The sequence below is a fragment of the Dinoponera quadriceps genome, unplaced genomic scaffold (assembly GCF_001313825.1).
Source record: "Dinoponera quadriceps isolate SergipeBrazil2010 unplaced genomic scaffold, ASM131382v1 scaffold1769, whole genome shotgun sequence".
NCBI classification, from domain to species: domain Eukaryota; kingdom Metazoa; phylum Arthropoda; class Insecta; order Hymenoptera; family Formicidae; genus Dinoponera; species Dinoponera quadriceps.
This window is the reverse complement of record NW_014555826.1, coordinates 286,425-313,474: the sequence shown is the minus strand read 5'-3', so window position 1 is coordinate 313,474 and position 27,050 is coordinate 286,425. Positions and strand designations below refer to the sequence as shown.

Here is a 27,050-nt window from a genome sequence, read left to right as displayed (position 1 = left end):
CCAACTGAATTAATTTCTGTGTGAGAGTGTGACTCTCTCTAAAACTAAATTGGGAACACCATCAACGTCAAAAAGCCGCGTTTGAGATATATTTGTCTGATGAGTTACCGACTTTGACTGTGCTTTATTCTACGTACGGACCACGTACAGCTTGTCGCTTCTGTTACGTTGGGAATTCCAGGTGGGAATTTATTCCAACAAACGTGCGAATAAACGGACATCTTTCAGCTAACCAGAAAACCGTGATTCAACAACAACAACCGCCGCCGAGACCGGCTAGCACGCCCACGGAGACCCAGCAGTCCGTGCTGACGAGCGTGCAGCAGGAAATGGCCGCTCGTAGGAAGGCCAACATTTCGCGACAGGACTCGAGGCTCTCCGTCAAGTGTCTGATCGAGAGTATCGAGAACGCCACGAAGCAGGCTAAAGCTGGTAAGACTGTGCAGAAATTGTAGAATCCCGAGTTGACTGTTTCTGTGATTGGTTAACGCATCTGATTTCACCAACGTCGATTAAACCTTGATCTAATCTCGGTTTGAATTCTCTTCAGACGGCAACTTACATTCAGGTTAAGGGGTAATCGATGTCGATGAAATCGGGTATTACAAAATTAATTTCGGAAAGCATGAAAAGCGATCGTTGACGCGTGTAAAAACTTAAAGGAAACTAATCGATTATTTTTTAGGACCTGGCAGTCGTAGCAGCTCCACGTCATCCCTAAATTCGATTGGAACCAACGACATCATGACCCTGAAGGCGCCCCTCAGGGACCAGCAGCAGATCAACAATCTAATCTGCACGGCGAATTCGACGAATAACAATAAAACACAGTCAACAATTGCGAGGAAATCAGCGTCAGGTAACTTTCAGTTGAAGTCTCGCATGAAGCGAGACCGAAGTTGTGACGACTCGCGTTCTCGTTACAGAGACGAAATCATCACCGGTGGTTCTGAGTCCTGGCGAGCTGTTGGATTCGGCCGCGTTGAACGCCAAGGCGATCGACTTCGTTCGTCGGAACAGCGTGACCGATCTCTCGGAACGCAAGGACCCGCTCTGCGGTTTAGTCAAGAACGGAGGCTCGAAGCGCAACGCCTTGCTCAAATGGTGTCAGAATAAGACGATAGGTTACCGGAACATCGACATAACCAACTTCAGCAGTTCGTGGAATGATGGCTTGGCGCTGTGCGCGATCTTGCACTCTTACCTACCGCGCAAAGTGCCGTACGACACTCTGACTCCGGTCGAAAAGCGGCGCAACTTCTCGATCGCCTTCTCCGCCGCCGAGAGCGTCGGTATACCGACAACCCTGGTAAGTCCATCATCGGTCGCAATGAGAGAGTCTCTCGAGTAAGAGTCTGGACATCATTTTGATTAGACATCCGATTTTTACTGCTAGAATATCTATGAAAGAGTATTTGCAATATATCGAGTTTAGGCACATTTTTCTAAGGATATATACGTGATTGATCTCATTATAAATAGTATTATTTATAAAAATAGATTCTACGATTCCTTCAGAGTATTTTCCATTATTTTATTATGATTTATTCCTTCCTTCTCTTATTTATAATAATATTTAGTTTACAAATCGAGTTTCTTTATTTGACATTCCTTGGTTCCGCATTTTTTATCAAATAGAGAACTAGAACTAGATCAGTTAGTAATCCGAGATGTCCAGACTCGAGGAACTTTAAGTCGCAATCTGTTTTCCGACATTCGGGAAAATCTTACAAATTTTGATATCTTTACTCTAAATTCCACCTTATTAATACATTGAGCTTCGGAATCTTACAAGAGAGGTGTTAAAGAATCCGATGACTAGATCCGCGCAATTGTGTGCGAACAATCGACTTGAATGAAAAACAAAACTTTCCTCTTCGCAGAACATAGACGAGATGTGTCAGCTCGAGCGGCCTGATTGGCAACAAGTCATGACGTACGTGACCAGCATTTACAAGCACTTTGAGACGTAACTGATGACATCGTCCCAGTATCGCCTGATAGTCGGGCACGTCCTACCTATAATATATCTACAGAACGGTCTTGGGGTCGCGAGAGGCGAGCGAAGGGAAGAACAACAACATCTAGTCAACTAAATTCGATAGGACGAGAGAGGAAAAAAACGGGGAAAAAGGGAGAAGTACGCAGCAAAAACGTCCGGAGATATCTCGGGGATCGCTGAATTCGCACTGCCTACTATATACTAATCGTACTGCCTTGTATACGCGCTGTATATATACATATGTAATTCCGAAATCGTAAAAATCTACGGCCGCTGGATTACGTGCAGAAAGCGAAAGAGAGAGATAGAACTCGATCGAAGATGAAACACCAAATGGAATTGCTGTTACTATGAGACTGAGAAACTTATATACATACATACAATACATACAATACGTATATAAATATATGTATCGTGCGCGCGCGCGCGCGCGTGCGTGCACTTTATAGCAACACGAGCGGTGAATTTTTCTTGATAAATTTCGGGAGAGAAAGCAGGATTTCCCGCGTGTCTCGCGAAAAAAAAAATGAGAGGAAGGTGATAGATGGAAAACTGCAAGCTTTGCGAATAGTTTTCACTAAGCAGAACGACAGAAGACTCTGCGCGTGTGAGAAGTGACAGACGCAACACACACGTGTATATATATGTACACACACACATACATAAAATCACATGCCCACCACGCCTCCGCATCGTAACATATTCATGTTGCACGTTTTGCAAAGAATCGAGTATTTGCGTTCCTCGTATCGTGAGTATTTTTGTACGTGTATTATTTTTCGAGAAACTTTTTTGTAAAGTTCGTAAAAAGAGAGTGTACAGAACGAAGCGCCTTATAATTTAAGATATCTAATTTATTGCAATTAGTCGTATTTTAGCCGCTCTTACCGANGAGAGAGAGAGAGAGAGAGAGAGAGAGAGAGAGAGAGAGAGAGAGAGTCCCCTGGAAAGTGGGGAAAAAAAGAAGAAAGGGAAAATCGTGTTTTGCATTTCATATTTTGCACGCTGATGTGGAAGAAAAGAAGCAGATTTACACGTCGCGCGAAGGTTAAGTTCTCTGTGATATAGCGAGATAGCCCCGAAAACAGAGATACAGATATTGTCGTTATCGCTAATTACTACAATTATACTCTATCACCGCTATGATATACTATCGTCCTCATCGTCATTGTTGTACTATCGTATAGACAACACGGACACGCTGTCTGATGTAAAATAAATAAACTTGCCTAACGGATATCTCTCAGGTCTCGCTGACTCAAATCGATTCTATCGCGCCATATCGAACACAGTTTACCTAACATTTTGACTGCTATAAGGATGACGAGTACCACTTTATCTATTGCCACGTCTTATTAAATGTTTTTTTGTTGCGCTAAAATTTAATTTCTTTTTCTCTAAACATTAGGTTTGAATGGGAAATTAAATCATTGGTGTTATATTACTATTAGTTGGTGTTTACTACCGGGATCAAAATTCTCGGCTATGTTGGATGGATTCGATCAAGTTACTTTCTCACTCATTTCCAAGAAATGATGTCGAGTCGCCTCGTAATATATTTGTAATTTCTAAACTCCTCGGTGTCGGTAACAATACAAAGCTAGATGAATTAGAGATTCTTCATGCTATACATACAACGTACTTTCCTCGAAAATAGATTCGCCGAAAATGATTTCAATGAAGACAAGCGAGACTTGCCTCGGGTTGTAAGTATGTTCGAGCTCAATGATGGTACGTTCGAAATTAATGATCGCATTAAGAAAAGATGCAGATATATATTGCCGACACGCTTTCTCATAAATGCGATAAAAATAATTTTAATTGTTTCTAGAGCTGATTGACAGTGTTGGAAGAAGGCGATGTGAGTAACGATAGATATTTGGAGTACGTTGAATACGAAATAAGCGGGCAAAGGAATCATGTCGCATAAGAGAAACGCGGCAAGCTCAGTATCGAACGTGAACATTTCTATTTAGCCGAAATACAAGTAAAACTTATTGCAATTATCATTTAAGTTGATTTAACACAAGTTTAAGAACAAATTTATAGACCGGAAGTTACTAAACAGTGAAATTGTCTTATACGTTAAATTCCGTAATTCCTAGTCTGCAATAGGTGGTTAAGCCTTAAGAAATTGACCAATCACAATCGAATTAGAAGAATAATCAGTTGTGATTGGTCAATTTCTTAAGGCTTAAAATTCTATTGTAGATTTAGCCTAAGTGTCGGTCTATAATCGGTATTTTAAACCTTAAGCCTTAAAATACTTATTATAGACCGACACTAAAGCGAGGTCGATAATATGAAAAATTTAAGATGTTATGGCTTCTGCCCACAGGACGCGGCAACGTTTGCCGCAAGTTCACGCGGTAGCCAATAAACTTCTAGCTCTTATCGAAAAACGGCATGTTGATTAAAACCTATCCTCAAGGTGGGCAGCCAATGAAGTGAATTGACAAATGTACGCATCGCGAATTGCATGTATTTATCTGTCTCGATCGTGGTAATTCGAATTTTAATCAAGAATTGAAGTAACCGATGAAGATTATCGCGTGGCAGTTACAGTGTCGCTCAAGAGAAGTTGCTTCCTCTTCCTGACATCCGTATCGGGTAAACAAGCTCACCTGAGATCCACGCGCGTTTGCTCAGCGTCTTTTGCACGTTGAAGAACGCGACCACAGTGCTAATATAAAAATGTATGCTTTATTATTGCCATAAATCGGATCTCAATTTGTATGTACATTGTATTGTATTTACAGACTTGTCAAGTCAGGTTGAACGGTTCATTGCGTCCGGATCTACAATAGATATAACGAACCTTTTGCTCCAAGCGATCAAATATAACGTAATTCCCAATAAAAGGCGTAACATAATAACGCTTAAATCTGAGGAATTGTGGCGATAGTGTTGGAAATGCTTCTTGCCAGAAATCACGTCACGATTTAATATTTACGAAAAAGACTCAAGGTTTATTACACCTATTGTAGATCCAGCCTGAGGGCTGCGGCACATAGAGAAACACGAGCAGTAAGCAAATTGAGCCTCCACAATCTATTATTCTTTTACCGCAAAGAGAACCGTCGACTGTGACGATCAGTTAATTCGCTGATCGCTCACGTTTTTCTGCGTGCGCCTAATAGTCAGTACATTGTCTTATCTGGTACATATGTATAGAAGAAGCCTCGGGGAGGTCGCTACTCCCGAGACTCTCAGTCGAGTGATTAACCGTAAAACGTGTGTCGGCCGAACAAGATTGCGTCTAACAGTTTAGCCACCTCTGACGAAAGCACAGTGGCGTCGCTCTCTCGTCATCACGTGTCGCTCGCGTCCATCTTATCCTGATCTTTGTCGCCGGAGTAATACTCGTTCGCCGGCTCGACGATTTTGTCCGTGTCCTGTACGTTCTGCCGGGAGTCCGGATCCGGTTCCGGTTGCCGCTCCTCCTCCGGCGGCAGCGCGTCGCATGGGACGTCCTGCATCTGCACGCTTGGCGAGTGCTGGATCATCTTGAGATTGTCGCAGACGTGCCGCGTGATCGCCTCGAGGTACTGCTTAGAGTTGGCGTTGTCCTGCCTGGTGACGACTTCCGGATGAAGCGTGAAGTCCGGCGCGAAGTACTCCAGGTATTCCGTATACGGCAGCTCATTGCTGATCTGCTCATCGACGAGCAGCGAGGTCTCGTAGGTCCAGCATCGGGCGACGTTGCGCAGAGTATAACCGCCACCGCCGACCGTCAGTAACGGCACGTTCAGGTCCCTCACGAACTTGACGCAGTCACCGTGGCCCTTGGTGCTGAGGCTGAAGCAGCCGAGCCTGTCGTTCGCGAGGGAATCGGCGCCGCACTGGAGCACGATCGCCGTCGGCTGGAAGAACTCCATCACGTGCGAGATGACCGGCTTGAAGACCTGGACGTACGACGGGTCGTCGATGCCCTCCTTCAACGGCACATTCACCGAGTAATATCGGCCGCTCTCGGCGCCGATCTCGTACATGTCGCCGGTGCCTGGGAAGAAAAAGTTACCATACTTGTGGAAGGACACAGTCATCACCCGGTCGGTCAGGTAGAAAGCCTCCTGTACACCGTCGCCGTGATGCACGTCGATGTCGATGTACAGAACCCTGGCGTGATACTTAAGCAGCTCCAGGATGGCGATGACGATGTCGTTGATGTAGCAGAAGCCGGAAGCCTCAAACTTCTTGGCGTGATGCAGACCACCGCTCCAGTTGATGGCGATGTCGCAGCAGTTGTTGTTCAGCTTGGTGGCGCCTTCCAGGGATGCGCCGGTGTACATGGAGCAGAAGTCGAACAGGCCCTCGAACACCGGACAGTCGTCCCCCACGTTGAAGTGGCTCAGGTACTTGGTGTAGCCCTGCAGATTCTGCGGCGTCACCCGCTGCAGAAACTCCACGTATTCCTCCGAGTGGAAGCGGCACATGTCGTGGGTGCTCGCGCGGTACGGACGGTAGATCTGCATCTTCTTGTGGAGACCGTAGTTCAGCACAAGACTGTGGATCACGGACAACCGATGGGGCTTCATCGGGTGACCCGGCCCGTAGTGGAAGTTCCCCACGTCCGGGTTGTAGAAGTACGACACCTTCTTGTTGTAACCCATGATGTGAGGTTAGCCCGAACAAGTCGTTCTCGTTGAACGCACGTCGAGGTTAGACGCTTTTGTTCCTCGTGGAGGATGGAAAGAGGAACCGCATATTTACCCGTCCAGGCGAGACGTTGTACACCGTGAAGCACCGGGATTCACATTTCAACGATATCAGTCGCGCGCGAGAGTTATTTGCCGGTTGATGTTGTTTAAGTTAACTGACAGCCCGCGTCATTCGCGAGACTTCGCGATAGGCGGCTTCGTTCTTCCGTTTGGCTCCACGCACGGTTTCACAAGTAACACCGCTGCATCAGAACCCCCTACGTTCGTTCGTTTTAGCTGAACTATCTGTACGAATTCAGAAAGTGTAGACCAAAATGAAACTGGTCACGTTCACGTATCTCTATGCGTTCACGGGTATTCAGTGCAACAGTTGACATGAATTGGCTGCCTTAGTGGCCTGTTCTTTTTAGTTGCACCGCTGAACTGGTGCAATAAGTTGAAATGAGACAAGTATTTGTTTTCTTACTTCAACTTATTGAATCAGTTCAGTAGTGCAGCTAAAAAGAACGAACCTATTGTCCGGCCTGCTCTAACAGGCTTTCCTACTACGTGCAAGTATATTTGTTTATATTTATATATTTGTATATTATGTTTTTTTATAGCCTCGCTACAACACATGTAGCACTCGTCGTGGCAGTGATTCACTTTACTCTGAACTTTTCGTCGTAAGGACGTTTGCATTGTTCAATGATGCTCTCGTCAAGCGGTATTAACAACGAAGAAATATTAATGAGTCTTGATTCTTGGGGCGACGAAGTATTTTCGAATCTTACACCTCGAGGTATTATTAAATATTATGTATATATATATATACATATATATATATATATACAGCATTTATATATATATGAAGCATTCAAATATCTTCAAGATAGAGTACACCAAACATGTATCTTAGTGCCTCGTGCTGAGAAAATTTTATTGGAAAAGTATTGTACTTTATTATTCTTCTTTTTTATTATTTATTTATTGTTCTCCTATCAGGAATAATTTAGAAAAATTAATATATAGTGCTCAAGAAAATAATAGTTAAAAATGATATTGTGGTTAGGTTAATTAGTATTATAGTTATATAGGTTATGTTAAATTGGGAAATTCTATTTCTGTATCTCCTTTGTTTTAAGTAAATCGTGAAACAATGACAACTAAGTTCTAACTGTTATCGTGCATTATATAGTATAAAGTTAATAAATTTGTTTTGTTATTAAATATGTATTAAAGATAATTATCAGAATATTTTATTTACAGAACTTGAGTTTCATTCGCTTAGTGCGGAAGACATATCAAACATCAAACAAGATATACCTGATATTTCAATACAAGAAGGAAGAGAACAAATATCAGGCAAAGTGAGAGAAGACATTAATCCATTCGACTCATTATTATTGGCTTTTAATGAATTACAATCCTATCCTATAAACAATTATTCAGGTATGTATCAGACTATAAACTGTTAGAAATTGTTTATTCTTATGTGTATATAATTGTTTTAATTTGTAGAATTAAATGAAATAAATGAAATAAAAAATGAAAATATTAAAGTGGAGCCTCAGAGTCCATATTCACAATTCTTGACATCACCGGATAGTCTTAATGATTCTTCAGATTCCACTGCTTCAGATTGGAGATCCGAAATGTTAAAAAATTGTCTAATGCAAAATGTGGATAAGGTATACCATATGTGATATACTATATAGTTATTTTGAGAATCAAATAAGTATGAAGAATATAAAGTATGTTAGTCGCAAAATAAGTGATGCTAAAATTAATAACAAAATAGGTTTCCTATATTAATAATTAATAACAAAATAGGTTTCCTAAATTGACTAACATTGATAATAACTCATAAAAAATTTTGACACATTCACAGCTACTGATGTAGCACATGAAGCTTAGTACTATACCAGCGGCCAAAAGTGTGTTAATATGTTATTTTCTTTCAAGTTGAGAGTAAACGCAATACTCTTTTTTTAGTCTTATATGAATAGTCAGACTCTTGTAAAAAGTAACTGAAAATTATTAAGTCTCATAATACATGATATTGAGAAAGAGCCCGTGTTACATTTATAACTTTGCTTCCAGATTATTCTACAAACTCCACCAACCTCACCTCAATCTCCATTAATACAATCACCTCAATCATTTCTTAATGTGTCGAACCTCATAAAACCAGCAAACATTTTACCTGCTAATGAACGAAATATAAATCATAAAAAGGATATTCATCAGAAAACAGATTCTATTAAACGTGTTCACATTCCACTAGCCAATACAAAAGGTTTTTATGAAAGACATATTATTATGTAGATAAATAGTTATTACTATATTATTTATACATTCAATTACATTGTATATGTACATCTATATGTACATATATTTAATGTTTACAGATAAACTCCAAAATGCTATTATTCTTCATACACCAAATGGTACTGCATTCGTACAAAATACGGATTTGCAGCAAGAAATGCATACTTCAGAAATACAGACCTTGTCAACAATTGGACAAATTAGTACATTAAATTCTTTAAATATAGACACAACCAGTACAAAAACGAATAGAGCACTTCAATTATCGCAAGATGTAAAAGTAGTAAACACTATACCAAACCTTTTCCAAGAAATCAATTCGTTGGTGAATGCCCCTGTCTACATAAAGAGTGAACCTATAACATTTGACGATATTGTTATAAAAAATGAGTCGATAAATTGCGCGCCGTTTATAGTACAGAAAAATGAAACAGATTGTGCTCCGTTAATTGTAAAGAAGGAAACAGATCTAGGTTTGTCGGGAAATAAAATAGAAAATGAATCCATGCAAGCATTGAAGAGACAACAAAGGATGATAAAAAACAGGGAATCTGCCTGTCTTTCGCGGAAAAAGAAGAAGGAATACGTGCATTCTCTGGAGAAGCAATTGTCTGAGTTGAAGGAAGAAAATGAGAATCTAAAATTGGTAATTAATCTATTGTTTTTTCGTGTTGCTTTTCAGACATTTCTAAAGGGTGATCTAAGTTGTTTCTCAAGATAATATTATTATATACTTGTATAATTTTCATTTTAGGAAAATATTCGTCTGAAACAGAAGCTGATAAATATAGAAAACGGCGCTATGTTTAATAAAAGAAAAGTTGGAATTTTAAATCGTAATCGGAAGGGCATTGCTCTTTTCGCCATACTTTGCATGATATCTGTCAACTTCAATGTTTTAGGGTAAGTGCTTCCGTATTGTTTATATTTGCGTGCTGATTTTAAACTAATGCGAATTGAACCGCTACTAGTATTATTTCCACGCACACAATTCATCTCAAGAATTATTTTTGTTCTAAAAACATTTTGGATTTTCAAATTGAGCGGATTATTGTGCGTGCATACTATATTCCACAAGTACGAAAATAAAGCGTGCTGTTTTGTTTCTATTCAAGGATTCTTTCATGGAATGTAAATTTTAAAACTTTGTTTAATAAAGCACCAATATCTGTGTCAGACATTGACGAGATAAAACATAGTAGAACATTGCTCTGGACAGTAAATGAAAACAATAATGACATGAGAGATGAAATCGAAGAAAGTTTTAATAAAAACATGCCTGTGGATCAACCGGTATGTCCGAATATTAATCAAAGCGAGTCGATACGTTTAGATAGCGAGTTGAGACGTTGGATTGATGGTGAATCCGATCGAGATAATTGGACTACATCGACAAAACCAAAGTTCCTATTGTCGACCAGCTTGCCGTTAGAAGGAAAAACAAAGAGAAAGCTATATTTATCACAGGATAAAAAAATAAAAACTATGCACAAAATGATCGATGTTCCTACTGCAACGAGTAATGCAGTTCAAGTGTTTTCACCGATATTGAGTGAACATGCTTCTCTATTTGAAGCTTTGGGAAGAAAAGATGATACCTTTTATGTTGTCTGGTTTACTGGTAAACATTTACTATTGCCAGCTTCCCGGACGAATGATACAGCTAGACCTAAGATGTCTTTAGTTTTGCCTGCTGTATCTATAAAAGGTAATATTTAGGATTAAGTAAACTAATTTCTTTCTTGAAGTTAAGTTAGAAATTAATGAGTAATATAATTAATTTAATTAAGTTAAAAGTAAATTAATGTATTAAAGTTATAATTGAATTGTGTGTATATATATATGTGTGTGTGTGTGTGTGTGTGTGTGTGTGTGTAGTCTCACATAATTCCAATTTAAGTTATTTTACCCAATTCTGGTAATGTTATATGAATAATAAATGCGTTTGAGGAATAATATTAATCCGGTATACATAATATTGTGTACGCAGGGTGTTTGCTCTCTGAAAAAAATCTCAAATTCTCGAAAGAATTGTTTACATTAAAAACCAAAAGGTTCTTAGAGAATCCTCGAATTGAATTTTTTTACAAGATTTTTGAGTAAATACCCATATTTTTCAAGGATAATAATACCAATAATATTTTTCGCATATTATAAGCAAAATTTTCCTTTTAGGTACGTTTACGACACCACCTGATCATGTAACTATGATGCAAATTGACTGTGAAGTAACAAACACACAACTGTTACATTTACAACAGTCCATCATACCTGTCCATTTGCGAGATAACAAGTCTGCAAGTCAATCGAATCGATCTCACTCTGTGGAAGATATAGTCAATTCGTCCACGGCTAATATAAGAAATATTAGAAATCACAAACCATATTTTATAAAGGAAGCCAATCGAAAAGCTTTGTATGGGAAAAACTTCGAAGATAAGTACGAAGATAAAAATGTTAGGGATTTTGGTAATAAAAATGCTATTTACGTATATAAGGAAAATTTTTAGGAAATAGAGAAAGTCATGATATTCTGTAACTTTATAGAGAACTAGCTACGCAGGATTTAGAACGGCCAAAAAGTATTAATGATATTAATGTAAACTATTCGAGTATACATTACATTGAAAATGACCGATTAGTGCATTTACAAGTTATATATATATAAATATAAATTATATATATATATATATATATAATGTATACACATATAAATATTTATATAAATTTTTTATGGAACGTATGACATGATAATTGTAATATATTATTAATATATTACTATATATTAATTATAAATATCATGTGTGTTTCATAAAAATATAAAGGAAATCGAAGAGTGCAATTACATTTTCATAGATATATATAGCATACATATAAGAAAATATAATTAGGAATAAGAAAAAATTAAAATATACGAGGATAACATGAAAGATCTAAAGGATTATATACACAGTGTAGAATATATAACAATGTATGTCTTATACGTTTTTATATAAATATTAGTATATAGCATTTCATTAATTTACAATCCTCGACTATTATTAGGTTGAATAAATTTTGATAACATGGTTTTATAATAGTTCATCTTTATGAATAACGCCGATAACGACAAATCGTGATATTTAACTGTAAATTATAGTTGATTATACCAAATTTTGAGATCGACACTAGAACAGAATGCATTAAGCACTATAAAGTAAATTTAAGCTGTACAATAAACGCACATTATATTCTATTATAACGTAATGCATCTTACTCATTGTTACAAAATTGTTACAATGACTGTAGAATGTTGCGTAAAATATTCAAACTTAAAATTATTCTGATAACTCCATTAAGACCAGTAGTTTAATCCGGAATAAATTCCAATATGTCTACCAGTAAGACGGCAGTACATAATAGGGACGCATGGAAATGCACGTAATGACAAATGTTTGCCCACCCCATAAGGTAAATATAAGGAATAGAAAAAAGAAATTCAGTAAAAATTGAGAAGAAAAAATAATTATTTGACATCTTGTGGACGACACTAACATACAATTTTTTATATAAACATTCATATTGCAGCATACGGTAATAAGTTAGAAAGCTATCTTAAGTTTTATTCCTTCAATTTCTATATGAGTAGTAATATATGGTGTGAATATTTACTTATATAAATATTTATATAATATATATATAATGTTTACAATACACGTATATATTATATAAATATAGCATATATTTATAATTACAAACTTTACGCTTGTGCATAATATGTAAGATATACGCGTGTCACACAATAAATGTCGATAATGCATTCATAAGTCATTTCAAATCCGGAGTAGAATTTCCCAGATAACATCGTAAATCTGTTAATGTCGATTGTATGATTTTGGCTTTAATGCACTCTTTACCTAAACGTTGATGAGCAGCATAACGATGACAACCACCAAAAGAATAATAATAGTCGCCACCTAAATACAATCAGTCATAATTATCTTTTTCGCATGACTATGCATGACGATTATTTAATTTACTTGTGTATACATACTTACAGATTTAGAAACTAACACGTATGTTCACAGATATAAGCATAAAAATTACTGCACGAAAAGCTAGAAGCTACTGTTTTTTTTATAAATTCCGTTACCTTCCGTTCCTTTAATCCATAAGACATCGATGGGCGGTACCGTGTGTTCTGTTTCGACGTTTATCAATGCACTCATTAAACTTTGAACTTTCTCTTCGTTTACCTCGGGCAGGAATGGCCTGATAAGCACATTCATCGGAATTTCGTGCACTTCTGCGTTAACGCTCGAATGTATCGAAGTGGCTATTTGGCACGCGCCTCTACGCAACATTTTTACGGTAGTTTCGTTAAAATCACACTGCAATTTTACATGCGCATTAACTGTACGTTAACACCTGTTGGCATCTCAAAAAGTTGCGTTGGTTGCGCTCCGAGGAATGTACTGAACCGATAGCTGTTTGCGCGTGATTACGTCAGAAAGCGGTCAAGTAATCCCACTATTTCTCTCACTACCGTACATATATATCTTCGTTTACCGGTTTTCTGACTGATACAATTTTAATAATTAATTTCCTTTTTTCTAGGGCGTTTTCAGCTTATCATTTGAGAGAAAAAGAATATACGAAGTAGTGGATATATATATATTAAAAGTTATATATATAAATAAATTATATATATATATATAAATTAAAAGTTATATATATATATATCCAATCATTTATTAAAAATATTCTTATATATAAAATATCTTTTGAAACTAGATAGGCTATATACAATAACAGCTCTATAAGATTCAGAGTATAGTTTATCTTTAGTGTTTAATTTTTTACGCATATATTTTCTCTCAAAAGAGTATTGACTACATGATGAAATTACTGAAACGATCAATTTTATTTTTTTCTATATTTTATGGAAAGACGTCTAAAACTACAGGATAGATTTTTAATATTAGCATAGAAGAGGTACAGGATTCAGTCAAATATCTTCAAAATATCGACAATATGCATCACAAAAGAAATCTTGATCTTTATATAAGACTTATTTTATATTACATACATTCCTGGGAGAATTTTATAAATGCTTTTTCGATATGATATTTATGCAAATAAATTTCCACTCAGCAAAGTCACGACAGAAAATGCTGAAGATATAATACGTGAATTTTAGTTTTTATTTGGAAACTTATTTCAATTTTAGCATTGACGCATGTTCGCATGGTGCCGTGAACATCAGTTAATCTTATAATTTGTCTGTTAATCTTATAATAATCTGTTTCAAGGTACTTAAAATATTCAAAGTGTCTTATATCACCGACGGTATATATGGCAACGAGCATATTGTGCAAAAATAGCAATGTATAGCTCCGATCGATTTTTTCAATTATTACGAATTATATGTTACGAAATGGTAATAATGATACAAGTAGAAATAAAATAGTGCATTAGCACAAAACTGAACGTATACAAACAAAAATCATTAATTATTACGCTAAACAATATGAATAAAACTTTTAATTTACAAGTCAAGCTGGGTTTGACTTTCCATAATATCACAGTACTGAGTACACTAATTAAAGTGCTACACTTTGTTTCCTGCAGTTTTTCGAAATTGCACAGGCGTCCCATCATCAGTAATAAATAAGGTATGAAAACTGCCTGTAAGCATTAAACGTACGTTATATATAAATTATACACTAAATATATTTTGACAAATTATTAAAAAAGCTTACCTTCCCAAACCAATCGTCCAGTTTTAGCACTAGCAAAATATTGACAATCGCGGCTAGTATAATGAGATTTATAGGATATGATAAATATGTACATGATTTCTCGTCATATGTTTTCTCGTCAAATACTTGGTCCAAAGGCCATGTATTTCTATCGTCGATATCATTTGAAAATCTTTCATCCAATTCTTCACGTTTATTTTCATTAAATATTGAATAATGGTGCAAATGTCTATTGTTTTCAATATTACATACACCATTTTTGTTAGTATATTCTTCCAAACTTGATTTAACGCCATCATTTTTCGCTTGAGGTTTATTATCTTCTGAAATCATTTTCAAACTTATTAATCTAAGCTTAGCATCTATTTATACAATGTTAACACAGTGTTAACATTAAAGTTATTTTATTAGTAAAAACAAAAAATAATATTTATAAAAATATTTAAAAACCACCTAGTAAGCACAAATCTAAAAATTGAAAAAATTTTATTTCCAAAATATACTATGGTTCACATTTTTAACTCTTTTATCGATAAAAGTGCCTTAAATGTGGCTTATTAGTCAATCAGATGATTTCTAAGCCATTTTTAGAGATATTTTTATCGATAAAAGAAAGTTCAGAATATAGGCCTTTATGTTATATCAAAGTGTAGTATAGTTTTCTACTATCACTAATATGAGACAGATAAGTCTAACTTGGTTTTTCATAATAATTGAATATTGAAAATAATGTTCTTCTTCCTATGTATAAAACAATACAATGACTTGCACTAAAGATAATATATACATGAACTAGAGATAAAGATAATATATACATCAAATTAATTCAAAAGAATTCAAAAGAACTTTGACCAAGTATTCTCTCATTATTAATTATATATTCAAAATATTTTCCACAATATCATAGAAAATCTAATTTTTCTAATTTACTTACACATATATCATAGATATAGATATTTAAAGAGATTATCTACCACGCCTTCAAAATCACTTAAGATTCACATAATATCAGATTTTGTATAAATCTACTTAATTAATTTATTGTACTTACCTTTGTTTTCATCTGGATTTTGTCTCACAGCATTCGTATGCAAACAATCCTCCAAGTCTTCTAAACCTGTCTGTCTTCTTGTTGCTCTTTTGATGTTTGTTTCATCCACTAGATCTGATTAAATACACATCGATTATTAACATGCAGGTTTTTTTATCACATAGTCATTTAATTGTGAATTATATGTTCCCCAAACATTTCACCAAGACGCGGTAGTATCTTGCGTCAAATGTACATGGTTACATTTACCTTTGGTTTCACCTGAACCTGGACCGCATCTTGATGTAATCTTGCGTAAACGACTTTCCGAGTTTTCCAAGATTCTCCGTCTCCTCGCTTCTCTTCTGGCACTTACATCATCCATTGGTGTACTTGATTCCATTAGATACACGTCAATAATAATACGCAACGATTTTTATTTATAATGTATATGCACTTATAACTGAATTAAATATTCACAGGGGATTAGCAAACAGAATAAAATAGAAGTACTAGCATTTGCGACATGGATAAAATCCCATTTGTAAAATATTATATGTTCAACAGATGTTCTCAATCCTAAGAGAAAATGTATTAACCTCAAAGTATGATCATGGTATTATGGCTCCTGCACACAAAACGCGGAAACGCTTGCCGTGCGACAAGAAGTAACGTGACAGCCAATAAACTTTTAGGAAGCGACGTGATTGGCATACTCTTTAAAAAATATGCACCAATCAGATGCAAGAATCGAGCGCTCAATGATTGAGCGATTGTAGCCTGGACGCACCCATGGCTGTGTTCAGGAAACAACAGTGAGTAATTCATCAACGTCATTGGTCTAAATTGAAGGATCTAACTATAAAAACCAATAATCACTGACCGTTCATTGATCGCTTTGTCACACTGAAAACAATCATTAAATATGGCTAAGTTCGTTTTGCTTCGTATAGAATGCATCGTTCCAACTTTTTTCAGTATGTGATAAAAAATAAAAATAGAATGCTTCCAGTACAAAAGCGTACAAGACAAATTTAGCCTGCGCATACAACTTTATCGACTTCCGGTGTTCTATTAGTACACAACGAAAGTAATAATATATAGTGATAATACGTGTGTTTATATTTATACATAAGTCTCAAGTTCTTTTTTTACATAAAAAATCTAAATATTAAATACAATAAAAATTATATTTTTTTTAAGAGAAGATAAAGCTACAAAGGATATCAGTTTGGAAGATTATTGTTTAAATTGTAAATGCATTGAGGAAATTTATAATTTCAAAATGCAATGCAATCATACATATAAGTGAAGGAAACAGATATAAATAAATCTGATAGAATAATTGATAGTTTTAAAAAAATTCATTGAGTTACTGACATCAGAAATATCTCAATCATATAAAAGGTGATAGTTTAAAGAGCCACCAGATGCATCTCCTTGCCATCAATTATGATAGTCCATTCGTGTTAGTTTTTCTATAAAAAAAAAAAGGGGGGTATAAATAAGATAATATTATTAACATATGTACTACATAAGTTTTTAGAATAATATTTAAAATATTGATATGTAATGTTTACTTCCATTCATAATCTTGAACTAAGAATAACTTAGTCAATTAAAACTTATAATCAAGGAATATCTTACAGAAGTAATAAATAATAGTTAGATAAATTTATTACAGAAATAAAACATAGGTTACAAGTTAAGAAACATAATAAAGATTAAATAAACATTATCTAAAGTGAAGAGATAAACATTGGTTAGGAGTTATATATAATACATGAAAATAAAAATGCAAATTACCAATAACTCTGGTATATAACGGAAGCAATAATTACTTATACATAAGACTTAAAACACAATATATCGTTATCAGAATTGCACTTATGCCAATAAATGCATATTCTCTTACCATCTTCCAATTCTTAACATTGATTTTTTTCAATATTAATGAAAACATCTTCAATACAGAGGTAAAATATTTATGTATCCTTACATATATACCAGGTTGTGTTGATTTACTGTTGTTTATCAACACACTTTTCGCCTCATTTTTTGAATATTTGAAGATCTGTAAATCGTTTTTGCCATTATCAAGTGTAAAACTTCTTTTAGATTCATGCTGCTGATCTGAAACTAAATATATTCAACTATTTATGAGATCTTACATACTGTTTTCAACTCAATAAAATTATCTTATTACCATTATGAGCAAGAGTAACATCTCCTCCTGCAAAACTGATAGCATCAGTGCCCCAACCTGTTTTAATATTGTTGCTTTGTTTGTTTTGGGCTTTAATATTTGAAAAATCTGTAGTAATAGATTCAGTGGTTTTCGCATTAGATTGGTTGGGGCACTCTGAATCCTATTCTTTATGTTTATTAACACTGTCATTGCGTTTAGATTTGGTGTCGAGTGAGTTTAGCAGATGATGTGAGTTTAGCAGATCAGAGTGACCTGATTTAATCATATCTTCCACCCATTTTTTCAATTCACTGTTGTATTTTTCTTGTAATTGCTTTGCTTCAGTGTAATATTTATCTTTATCTTTTGTTGTCATATTATTCCATTCATTAGAAATATTTTTTACCCATTCCTAGAAATATATATATATATATATAAACATATGTTATATATTCATGACATTGTTTCCAAAGATAAATAAATATAAATAAATAAACAAATAAATAAATAAATATATATGCTATTTAAATATCCTTAATTGAGTCTTTTTCAATGCCTCAATAATTATACCCAAATTGGCCAAACCTGCGCAAACAAATTTCAAGCAGAGCCTATTACAAATTTTTAATAGCAATAAGGCAACAAATCTAACAAGTTATATTCTATCAGATTATGTTACCAAAGTGCTACCAGAAATTGCAACAGAGCCTGATGACAGGCAATGCAAACAGATTGATAGCAAAAATGTAGCAAAGTCATAGTAATCTGACAGCAGAATTGAACTGCAGAAGTCAAGTAAACCTTGTTGGGCACAATTTGACAGTAGACTCTGTGCAGTTTCTACTGCCAATTTACTCGCAATGCCTGTCAGCACACTCTGTCGCCAAAACAAGAATTGAATGAGGGTATGATAGGCCTGAGGTTTGGCAGCCTCACTCGATATGAAACTGCTGCTTGGTTGTTAACAATTTGCAAGCAAATGGTTAGCTGGGTATATTATTGTATGAACAAATAAATTTTAATATATGAGGAATTAATATGTTAAAATTTAATATTTAACTATATACTTTTCTTTCCTACACATAACTTTAAATACTATTAATTTTAGATATTGTAACCAAGAATAAATAACTGAGAACACTAAGAAATCACCTTTTGTGATATTGTTGAATCTTTGTCAGCCTTCTTATTCATCATAAATATGAAATAAGCACTTAATGGTCGTTTTGGTTTACCAAGTTCCATAAGCTTCTGTTAGGAAAATAAATCAATATTAAATTCACATAACTTGGTTTGAATAGTCCAATATAGAAATATTTGTGTATGTGTATATATATATGTATATATATATATGTACTTTTTTGGTTTGGTTTTTTTCCGAAGTGTTTTTCTTTTTCTTTAATTCATCTATTATTAATATTCTTTGTTCCTTAGTTAGAGAATTATTGTAGGCATCTAATTTTTGTTTGTATATAGCGAATTCATCCTCATGTTGCTTTTGAAGTTGCTGCTTTATTGTTAGATCAACTTTTGTCCATTCCTGAGATATTTTTTTAACAAGTTCTATATACTTAATATCTGGATGTTCTTGTTGCCATTTACTTTTTATAGATTGAAAATATAGCAAATATGCATTTAGTGGTTTCTTTGGTTTTTGTGGTAAAATAGTTTTTTCTACGTCATGTTTAAGTTTAGGTCCACTTTTTATTGTGGCTAATTTCCTGTGGATAGAAAAATCAAGCTTCATTATTTATAGTATTGATAGTAAACTACTTTTGTAAAAATGATGTAAAGAAAAATCACGAAAATTGTTTATGTTATTAATCATTAGATTATAAACAATTACATTAATTTTAATATGAAATTTTGGTAAAATAATTTTTTAATTACAGCATCGCGCATATGAAAAAATTTTGTCACGATTGTTCTGAATTAATATAGTGTCCTACGATGTTCAAAAGCTATTTGGCAAATTTATTTTGAATTTAAATAATCAGTTATGAAAAACTAAAAATACTATACCTCGTACACAAAATATTAACCGGACCATTAGGAGACAATAACCTCCAAGTCGCCATGTTCATAGTATGCAAGTACCACGCTAAGTTTATAATACAAACCACGCGTCGACTCCGTACGTGAGTTATCCAAGCAAACCGATGTTCTTCCGCCGATTCTCTATTTTTATACAATCATTGATAATGCGTTATTAAAGACCTTCGACTCAAGATCAATTTCTGTTACTTTAAAAGTGCTACACTCGGCAGTACAGAGAACTCTTTAAAGTGATTAGTGATTCATGATCAGGGGGGGTCGATTGTGTATCTCAAAATGTAATGAGAATTATAAAAATAAACAAATTCACTAGATATTGACCATTGAAATTATAAATATTCTCGTAAACTCGCTCATTTATGTAATTCTCATTACGTTTTGTGGAATCGACTTCCTAATTGGTGTATATTTTTAGGTCATTATTAGATCTGAAAGAGTCCAAAATTACTTTTTTATTATTTAACTTTCTATCGCATTATTTAACCTGCACTTTATCTAATTCTGTTTTTTATTAAATTTATTAACTTTATTTATTTTATTATTATTAGCTTTATTTAACTATTTAACTAATACTTTAACTTTTAAATTATATTTAAGGTTTCATACACTTTTAAACAATTTTAAAATTTTCTTAAGTTTTTCAACTTTTCAACAATTTTGATTAACAAATCAGACGCAATTCTAAACCACGATATAAGAATAGCTAGACACGACGCATTCATTCCACAAATAATACCTAGTGACCCTAATCCGAAGAATTGGTCTTTCTCGATGTTGGCAGCCCCTATTAAATTTACGTTTTCGCCGCAGGTGGCCTTCAAGATAATCAATTTCGGGTTTCCATCATAAGAATGCCATCACTATTTTCGACCGTCGATGACTTCAACGCAGTGGTCATACCAATTAGGACTGTTGTCACGGATTACTTTCAACCACTGCTCTCACACGATTCTCGTATGCGTCTTTTCAAATTCGAATGACGCGTATCGCGTCATTGCGCATGAAATCGCTGTCATAACAGGGTAGTCGTGAGTTGTTGAAACACTGTCGACGACTCGAGCTAAGCGGCTCGCTAATGTCGATCTTCGGTTAAATATTTTTCGGAGAGTTCCCATATACACACAAATAGTGCCGGCCGATTAATCGCGTATCCGCACAGATTTGGGGGAAAATTATGTAGCTGCAATGGTTGCGACCACAGCGACTGATATGACTGGTCCCATATATCATGAGCGACAAGTAATTCGATAATGTTATCGCATTCGGTATAGATTGTCTTTATGCACTTGCATTACACAGAAAGTAAACTCAGCACAAGACGAAGTACTCGTTGACAGAACATGAATGTTTAAAAACTCATATTTGTAGAATCTTGAAATCAATGTTTTTCTAAATTGATCTGTCAATTTTATAAAGATTGTAAATCGAATTGTAGGTGAAGGAGCTTTGTGCTTTACACGCGCTAAACAACTTGTTTCAAGAGCGTGGATTTAGCAAGCAAGAATTAGACCAAATCTGTTATAGTTTAAGTCCCGATGTTTGGATTAATCCTCATAAATCACTACTAGGACTTGGAAACTATGATATTAATGTTATCATGGCTGCTCTCCAAAAAAGGGGACGTGAAGCTGTATGGTTCGACAAACGTAGGTCTGTACGCCTGGATACATTAGCAAAATTGTGATTATTTTATTACAATTGCAAACTGGGATATTACTAATAATGTCTGCTTCTATTTTAGAGACCCCAAGTGTCTTCGCTTAGACAACATCGAGGGTTTTATACTTAATGTCCCAACTGAATACAAGCTGGGTTTTGTGCTACTTCCTTTGAAACGACGTCATTGGATTGCTCTGAAAAAGATTCACGGTGCCTTTTATAATCTTGATTCAAAACTGGATTCACCGCAATTAATAGGAAAGGTTAATAAACGTGATAGTATTAAAACAAAAATATTTTCACACAGACTTATACGATGTTCACTATTTTGTGTCTTTTCTCATATTAGGACAACGATTTACTCATATATCTAAAGGACCAGATAGATAGTAAGGAGAAAGAGTTATTCCTTGTTGTATCTAGAGAGATTGACAACAACCAAGGATGGTTGATAGATACAAGTGAAAATAAAGATGACAATAACACAGATCACGATTCGATTAGATATATCGAAGACGGATATCCTGATATAGATTTGAAGAAGTCAGAATCCAAAGAGATGAATGAGAACGAGGAATTTCTAGATAACAAAAATTCTAGATAATTGGGGCCATTATACGCATGATCCATTTAATTGTTTATTTATTTATTGCTTTGTTACGAATTTGAGTGGGAGCGACCTTGATTGACATAGAAGACCCAGAATTATGAAAATAAAGAGAGCGAAGACCAGAGAGAAAGAGAGAAAAAGAGAGAAGGAAATAATGGAAATTGCACGTAATAAGTGTCTAACTGAGTATCTCACTACAAGAAAGAATATTCTACAAGAATATTTCCACTCATATCTACATGTTAACACAAGCAAGACATTTTTTTTATTATTAATGTATATCCTCTCTTGTGTGAGAAGGGGCCCACTTGTAATGGCACATACCACACTGGATACACTACATATAGTGTGCAACACCTTGTGGGTAACGATGCAATCTAAGAAATAGCGTAAGAGAATGTAACGTTGTATTTATTCAGGATGAAAACATCGCTTTATTAAAACCAACATGTGTAAGAGGATAATTCGTATTTAAGAAACAGCAGCTACCCATGTGAAAGAGTATTTACGTCGTGAAAGAATATATACATGTACATGTACGTGATATTATTTATTGTGATAATCATATCTGTCATTTTAAAAGGCTTGTGTAAATAAACAGACACTTGTAATACAAAATTGTTACGATACCTTAGGTGCAATTAATTCTTTCACGCAATGAAAACGCTTATAATTTATTTCATATATGTAATTTGTATGTATAAAATTTATATTTAAGTATTATTGTGTGTTTATATCATAAGAGCGTAAAGTTTATTTTTATCATCGATATGCTGGTCTATGAACATATATCTGGTGTATGAACATATATTTAAGTCATGAATTTAAGTAAGCAGCAAGTAAGTATAATTAGCAATAATTTATTTATTTTTGTTATTGTACAGCCACAAGAATAAAAAGAACGATTCACTATACCTAATGTATGTACATCCCATATAAATGATAACGATATCTATAATGTCATTATTGCGTATTACCATTTTATCGCGAGCGCTGTATTCATCTTTTGTATTTCGTGATACTGCGTACTGAAATACGCGCTAACTTTGTCCGTATGTTCTCCTCCTAGCCAAGTTTTGTACAAGTTCCGTATCACTTTATTTTCCTCGGGATTACTCGATGGAAGTTTATGGTACATATTTTCTAACGTCGATGCGAGTTCTCGAGGTTGCACGTTTCCTTCGGGTCTTACTTGGGCTCCACCGTTTAAGCAACCTAGCAATAATTGCATTAAAACGTTTGTCTTAATCATTTGCACACCCGATTATAATACATTATTTTTAATGAAACGATAATTACCACACGGGCATGCCATAATTTCCACATAGTCGTAAACGCATTTACGTCTTTTCATTTTTTGAACTATATTTTGGATATTCCTAAACCCATTGATAATGGCGAATTTCAACAGCACTTGATCGTTTCTCTTCAACTCCGCTTCTTGGAAATCGGGATTTCTAAGATTTTTGAAATCCACCGTGACACTTTCCTCGTCGAAAAGATTCTTCGCTGCATAACGAAAAATGAAGTCTGCGTAACCACCTGACCCCGATCCACTGTGACCCCACAATCTATTCTCAATTTCTTTCCCATAGGAACCGAATGGTTGTTTGATTTCACCTTCATCTATCTCATTTAATATTAAACCATCTTCATTGAGCATCTGTTCCAGTTCAACTGAAAGATGCACAGCGTAAATCGTAATTTCTATATTTAAATCTAGTTAATCTCCGAATGATTTGGTGAATAAGTAAATATGTACACACTTGATGTTATAACACAATCTACGTCCCTCGTCTCCTTTTGCTGATTATAAAAGTCTTCTCTAGAAGCTTCCAACTTCTTATCATAACAAGGCATTACAGTCACATGATACACTTGTTCTGGCGAAAGACCCATAATCTCGGCTAAGTGATACTTTACTAAAGATCCCATAATTTGTTGAGGTGATTTTGTGATGCTTATGTATGGCAATATAAAATTTCCATGAGTTTTCTCAGCGTAACATACCCAACCTGCGATGCAGAAAATTGAAAATTTGTAAACTTGAGGAACAATCAACTTGCAATGTCTTATGTCTTCTTTAAATTATTTGTTTACCTGGACAAGAAGATGATAACATTGGTAATTGATCTTTCGCCCCCTCCTTATTGGCTTTATAACGCTCGACAAATTCTTTGGCTGCTTCTAATAAAGCAAAATCATCGGCCATGGTCATGTCTAATACCGTATCAGCTCCCAATCGATAAAAAAAACCTGCCAGTTTACAGAGAGCTTGTTCTGGTGTAAGTTCATAACGTTGCGCCAATGATAATACAGGTTGCACTGATAAGCTTACTACTATATATTTTGAATCTGTATTTCCAACATTCTGAAAGAATAAAAGATACCACAATTTTATATATATATACTACATATTTTATGTAGTTTTATATATCTAATAATAGTAGACTATATGAATATATAGGATATATATGAATATTAGAGATATGTTTCCGCACTAATCATATTTATATAATATTTAAAAATCTTTATTATATATTAAAATTTATTACCTGTTGGGCTACTTTTTCTTGAAATACTCTGAGTAGTTCCTCTCGACTTTGTTGAGTAACTAGCACACTCTCAGCAGATGTAATGCAACCACTGCATGCTAGACAGTCTGCAAGTGTGATCTCGACCTTTTGCAACTTCTCAGGCTGTCCAATCTATATTGTAAAATAAAATTTACTGAAACAGTTTTAAACATGTTTCAATAAAGTATGTGAATATATTGTGATAATTTACTTCACTGATTGCTGAATATGCATTGTCTGATTGTATCTTTATTTTAGAACCAGTTTTACTTCCGCTTGACTTCATTTCTATTGGCTTAATGCATTCCTAGAAAAATACAATTTAAAGTAAAGCATAAAAATCAAATTGCGATTAATTCAGAATGAATATTATCATCATACCTGCGATGGAGTGATAAAGTCATCCAAATTGGTAATCTGTAATGCTCCACTGAATCTCGATGCCATTTTTACCAAATTTGCTTTATGACCAACTATTTTCTGTTCTTATACAACAAAAATAGAAAAAATAAATAGAAAAATAGATATTAAAGTTTCCTCACATCCATCACAATCTTCTAAATTTTCTTATTAATATAAACTGTCATTATTTACTATAAATTGTATAAATATAACTTTTTCTTAGATTATTGAACAATAAACGTTAATGTCACAATATCAAGAAAAACTAACCTCATCACCACACTTCTAGATGGACTATCAAACTATCAACATTTCTATAAATTCATATTACAAATCTTTTGTACTGCAATTTGTATATACGTTTGAGTTAAAAATAATATATCAAGAATAATTCACGTGATAAAAAGGATAAAGAACTTGCCAATCAATCTAGTACAATAAACCACTATACTCAACCGTTTATTTTACTTTCTCTTTATTCAAGTGAATACCCGAGCTTTCTTCCACACGTCTATATCTTGATACGTGTAAAAATATTGATCTTTTGTTTAAATTTGGATTTTTTTAGAACAATTCAACTTTACTTCCGCTGAATAAAGAAATTACTCAGCTCGCGCGCCACGACAAGGTGCTGGAACGAAGTATTTACGATCATGACAACGTGTTTCCCTCGCCACATGATTCACTGACTTGCGCCTGAGAAGCCGCAACCGTACCGTTGTGCGAGTGGTCGTATTAGCATTATTAGGGGCACGATTTACTCACAAATTTATAATAATGACCGAAGTGAGGAAAGACGATGTTATAAAAATTCTCCATACCTATCCTCTTTGTAGAGTAAGTAAAATGCTCTTCGCGCGCTATTTATTCTATTGGAATTCGCTGCGTAAAACAAACGCGAATAGTATTTGATCAATAAGCTTTGCTACGCGTTTGCTTTACGTCAGTGTGATCGGTTTTTCTAATTAAAAATATATACTGCATAAAAAAAAATGTATTGTAAAATTTCATTTGATAAAATATGTAGCGAAATGTAGAAATTATATGCAAGGTACTTTGCTCATGTACATTAAGTAAAATTTTTGATTCTATTTAAAGAATTTATTGTTACAATCTTATGTATCTCTTTTATTAATCTATGTTATTGTTGTATGGATATAATTTCAAAAACATTAAATAAATCTCTATGTCGATTATCAATTAATACAAGAATTATTTAAAAATAAATATCTATGTATCAATTGTTCAAGCTAGTGAATTATTTCCAAGGATTGCTTTTTAATCATGTACTTCCTTATATTTGTTGACAGAAATGTGATATGTCTGATGAGATGAAACAAGAGGCAATGGAATTATGTGTGACTGCGGCTGAGAAGTATGCAGACAACTATGAGAGTGTTTCTCGAATGATTAAGGAAACCATGGACAAGAAATTTGGTGCATCATGGCATACTGTCGTTGGAGAAGGCTATGGTTTTGAAATCACTTATCAATTGAAACACCTTCTGTATATGTACTGTGCCGGCAATTTAGCAATATGCATATGGAAATCTGCATAGTGCAGCTTTGGCTATTGAAATGAATGTAACAGATTGTATGTGTAAAATTATTTTCTTGTGAATATATGTCAAATGAATTTACAATATTATATGTATTATAAGTCACATGATATATAAGGAGAAGAATAGGGAATATGTCAATGTCTTATAAACGTGGGTCCAATATGTGTTTAATTTAAACGTTTTATGTTGTCATAATTAAATGTAATTATCAGCAAAACCAAACAAATAATCCAATTTATATATATATATATATA

The 27,050-nt window shown here is 34.4% G+C and overlaps 9 protein-coding genes across 27 annotated transcripts in view; 4 read left to right on the top strand and 5 right to left on the bottom strand.

Moving 5' to 3' along the window:
• LOC106745485 (cytospin-A-like) overlaps nt 1-3,241 on the top strand; it is a 47,369-nt gene extending 44,128 nt beyond the window's left edge. For all 5 annotated transcript variants that reach the window (XM_014621123.1, XM_014621124.1, XM_014621126.1 and 2 more), the window contains 4 exons: nt 229-432; nt 686-859; nt 927-1,309; nt 1,884-3,241. In XM_014621123.1, coding sequence (XP_014476609.1) covers nt 229-432; nt 686-859; nt 927-1,309; nt 1,884-1,973 — 851 coding nt within the window. In that variant the 3' untranslated portion in view covers nt 1,974-3,241. The remainder of the gene's footprint in view (nt 1-228; nt 433-685; nt 860-926; nt 1,310-1,883) is intronic.
• Nucleotides 3,242-4,350: 1,109 nt separating this feature from the next.
• Nucleotides 4,351-11,665, top strand: LOC106745500 (cyclic AMP-dependent transcription factor ATF-6 alpha). 3 transcript variants are annotated; one of them, XM_014621169.1, is made up of 9 exons: nt 4,351-4,612; nt 7,266-7,444; nt 7,912-8,094; nt 8,164-8,333; nt 8,746-8,941; nt 9,054-9,619; nt 9,728-9,876; nt 10,089-10,681; nt 11,149-11,665. In XM_014621169.1, exons 2-9 carry the CDS (start codon nt 7,351-7,353, stop codon nt 11,481-11,483), a joined length of 2,286 nt encoding a protein of 761 aa, XP_014476655.1. In that variant the 5' UTR covers nt 4,351-4,612; nt 7,266-7,350; the 3' UTR covers nt 11,484-11,665. The 3 variants fall into 3 exon arrangements, with proteins under 3 accessions (XP_014476655.1, XP_014476653.1, XP_014476654.1); XM_014621167.1 differs by having other exon boundaries at nt 4,351-4,698; XM_014621168.1 differs by lacking the exon at nt 4,351-4,612 and adding an exon at nt 7,028-7,113.
• On the bottom strand, nt 4,687-7,023 carry LOC106745501 (histone deacetylase 3). The gene has a single exon (XM_014621170.1). The coding sequence runs from the start codon at nt 6,613-6,615 to the stop codon at nt 5,314-5,316; it is 1,302 nt and encodes a 433-aa protein (XP_014476656.1). The 5' UTR covers nt 6,616-7,023; the 3' UTR covers nt 4,687-5,313.
• Nucleotides 11,666-12,116: 451 nt separating the features above from the next.
• Nucleotides 12,117-13,617, bottom strand: LOC106745483 (sulfiredoxin-1). Its single transcript, XM_014621121.1, has 2 exons — nt 13,106-13,617; nt 12,117-12,929 (listed from the first exon to the last, which is right to left on the bottom strand). The coding sequence occupies exons 1-2, from the start codon at nt 13,314-13,316 to the stop codon at nt 12,781-12,783; spliced, it is 360 nt and encodes a 119-aa protein (XP_014476607.1). The 5' UTR covers nt 13,317-13,617; the 3' UTR covers nt 12,117-12,780.
• Nucleotides 13,618-13,987: 370 nt separating this feature from the next.
• LOC106745489 lies at nt 13,988-16,425 on the bottom strand. 2 transcript variants are annotated; one of them, XM_014621143.1, is made up of 5 exons: nt 16,344-16,425; nt 16,015-16,136; nt 15,766-15,879; nt 14,715-15,037; nt 13,988-14,640 (listed from the first exon to the last, which is right to left on the bottom strand). In XM_014621143.1, the coding sequence occupies exons 2-5, from the start codon at nt 16,127-16,129 to the stop codon at nt 14,383-14,385; spliced, it is 810 nt and encodes a 269-aa protein (XP_014476629.1). In that variant the 5' UTR covers nt 16,130-16,136; nt 16,344-16,425; the 3' UTR covers nt 13,988-14,382. The 2 variants fall into 2 exon arrangements, with proteins under 2 accessions (XP_014476629.1, XP_014476628.1); XM_014621142.1 differs by lacking the exon at nt 16,344-16,425 and having other exon boundaries at nt 16,015-16,337.
• Nucleotides 16,426-16,542: 117 nt separating this feature from the next.
• Nucleotides 16,543-23,170, top strand: LOC106745492 (josephin-2). 4 transcript variants are annotated; one of them, XM_014621148.1, is made up of 5 exons: nt 16,543-16,559; nt 20,798-20,941; nt 21,423-21,637; nt 21,729-21,909; nt 21,996-23,170. In XM_014621148.1, the coding sequence occupies exons 2-5, from the start codon at nt 20,864-20,866 to the stop codon at nt 22,248-22,250; spliced, it is 729 nt and encodes a 242-aa protein (XP_014476634.1). In that variant the 5' UTR covers nt 16,543-16,559; nt 20,798-20,863; the 3' UTR covers nt 22,251-23,170. The 4 variants fall into 4 exon arrangements, with proteins under 4 accessions (XP_014476634.1, XP_014476635.1, XP_014476636.1 ...); XM_014621149.1 differs by lacking the exon at nt 16,543-16,559 and having other exon boundaries at nt 20,765-20,941; XM_014621150.1 differs by lacking the exon at nt 16,543-16,559 and having other exon boundaries at nt 20,854-21,226.
• On the bottom strand, nt 17,003-20,378 carry LOC106745491 (transcription factor A, mitochondrial). 3 transcript variants are annotated; one of them, XM_014621145.1, is made up of 7 exons: nt 20,363-20,378; nt 19,955-20,110; nt 19,290-19,653; nt 19,085-19,183; nt 17,951-18,344; nt 17,744-17,883; nt 17,003-17,222 (listed from the first exon to the last, which is right to left on the bottom strand). In XM_014621145.1, the coding sequence occupies exons 2-5, from the start codon at nt 20,014-20,016 to the stop codon at nt 18,114-18,116; spliced, it is 756 nt and encodes a 251-aa protein (XP_014476631.1). In that variant the 5' UTR covers nt 20,017-20,110; nt 20,363-20,378; the 3' UTR covers nt 17,003-17,222; nt 17,744-17,883; nt 17,951-18,113. The 3 variants fall into 3 exon arrangements, with proteins under 3 accessions (XP_014476631.1, XP_014476632.1, XP_014476630.1); XM_014621146.1 differs by having other exon boundaries at nt 17,752-17,883; XM_014621144.1 differs by having other exon boundaries at nt 17,094-17,222; nt 17,660-17,883.
• LOC106745488 (probable cytosolic Fe-S cluster assembly factor CPIJ010948) lies at nt 23,101-25,868 on the bottom strand. 7 transcript variants are annotated; one of them, XM_014621135.1, is made up of 8 exons: nt 25,656-25,868; nt 25,214-25,312; nt 25,044-25,139; nt 24,812-24,964; nt 24,357-24,627; nt 24,023-24,271; nt 23,556-23,933; nt 23,101-23,471 (listed from the first exon to the last, which is right to left on the bottom strand). In XM_014621135.1, exons 2-8 carry the CDS (start codon nt 25,277-25,279, stop codon nt 23,230-23,232), a joined length of 1,455 nt encoding a protein of 484 aa, XP_014476621.1. In that variant the 5' UTR covers nt 25,280-25,312; nt 25,656-25,868; the 3' UTR covers nt 23,101-23,229. The 7 variants fall into 7 exon arrangements, with proteins under 7 accessions (XP_014476621.1, XP_014476624.1, XP_014476622.1 ...); XM_014621138.1 differs by having other exon boundaries at nt 25,214-25,317; nt 25,691-25,868; XM_014621136.1 differs by having other exon boundaries at nt 25,691-25,868.
• Nucleotides 25,869-25,925: 57 nt separating this feature from the next.
• Nucleotides 25,926-27,013, top strand: LOC106745493 (dynein light chain 4, axonemal-like). The gene is made up of 2 exons (XM_014621152.1): nt 25,926-26,071; nt 26,545-27,013. Exons 1-2 carry the CDS (start codon nt 26,012-26,014, stop codon nt 26,791-26,793), a joined length of 309 nt encoding a protein of 102 aa, XP_014476638.1. The 5' UTR covers nt 25,926-26,011; the 3' UTR covers nt 26,794-27,013.
• The last annotated feature ends 37 nt before the right edge of the window (nt 27,014-27,050 follow it).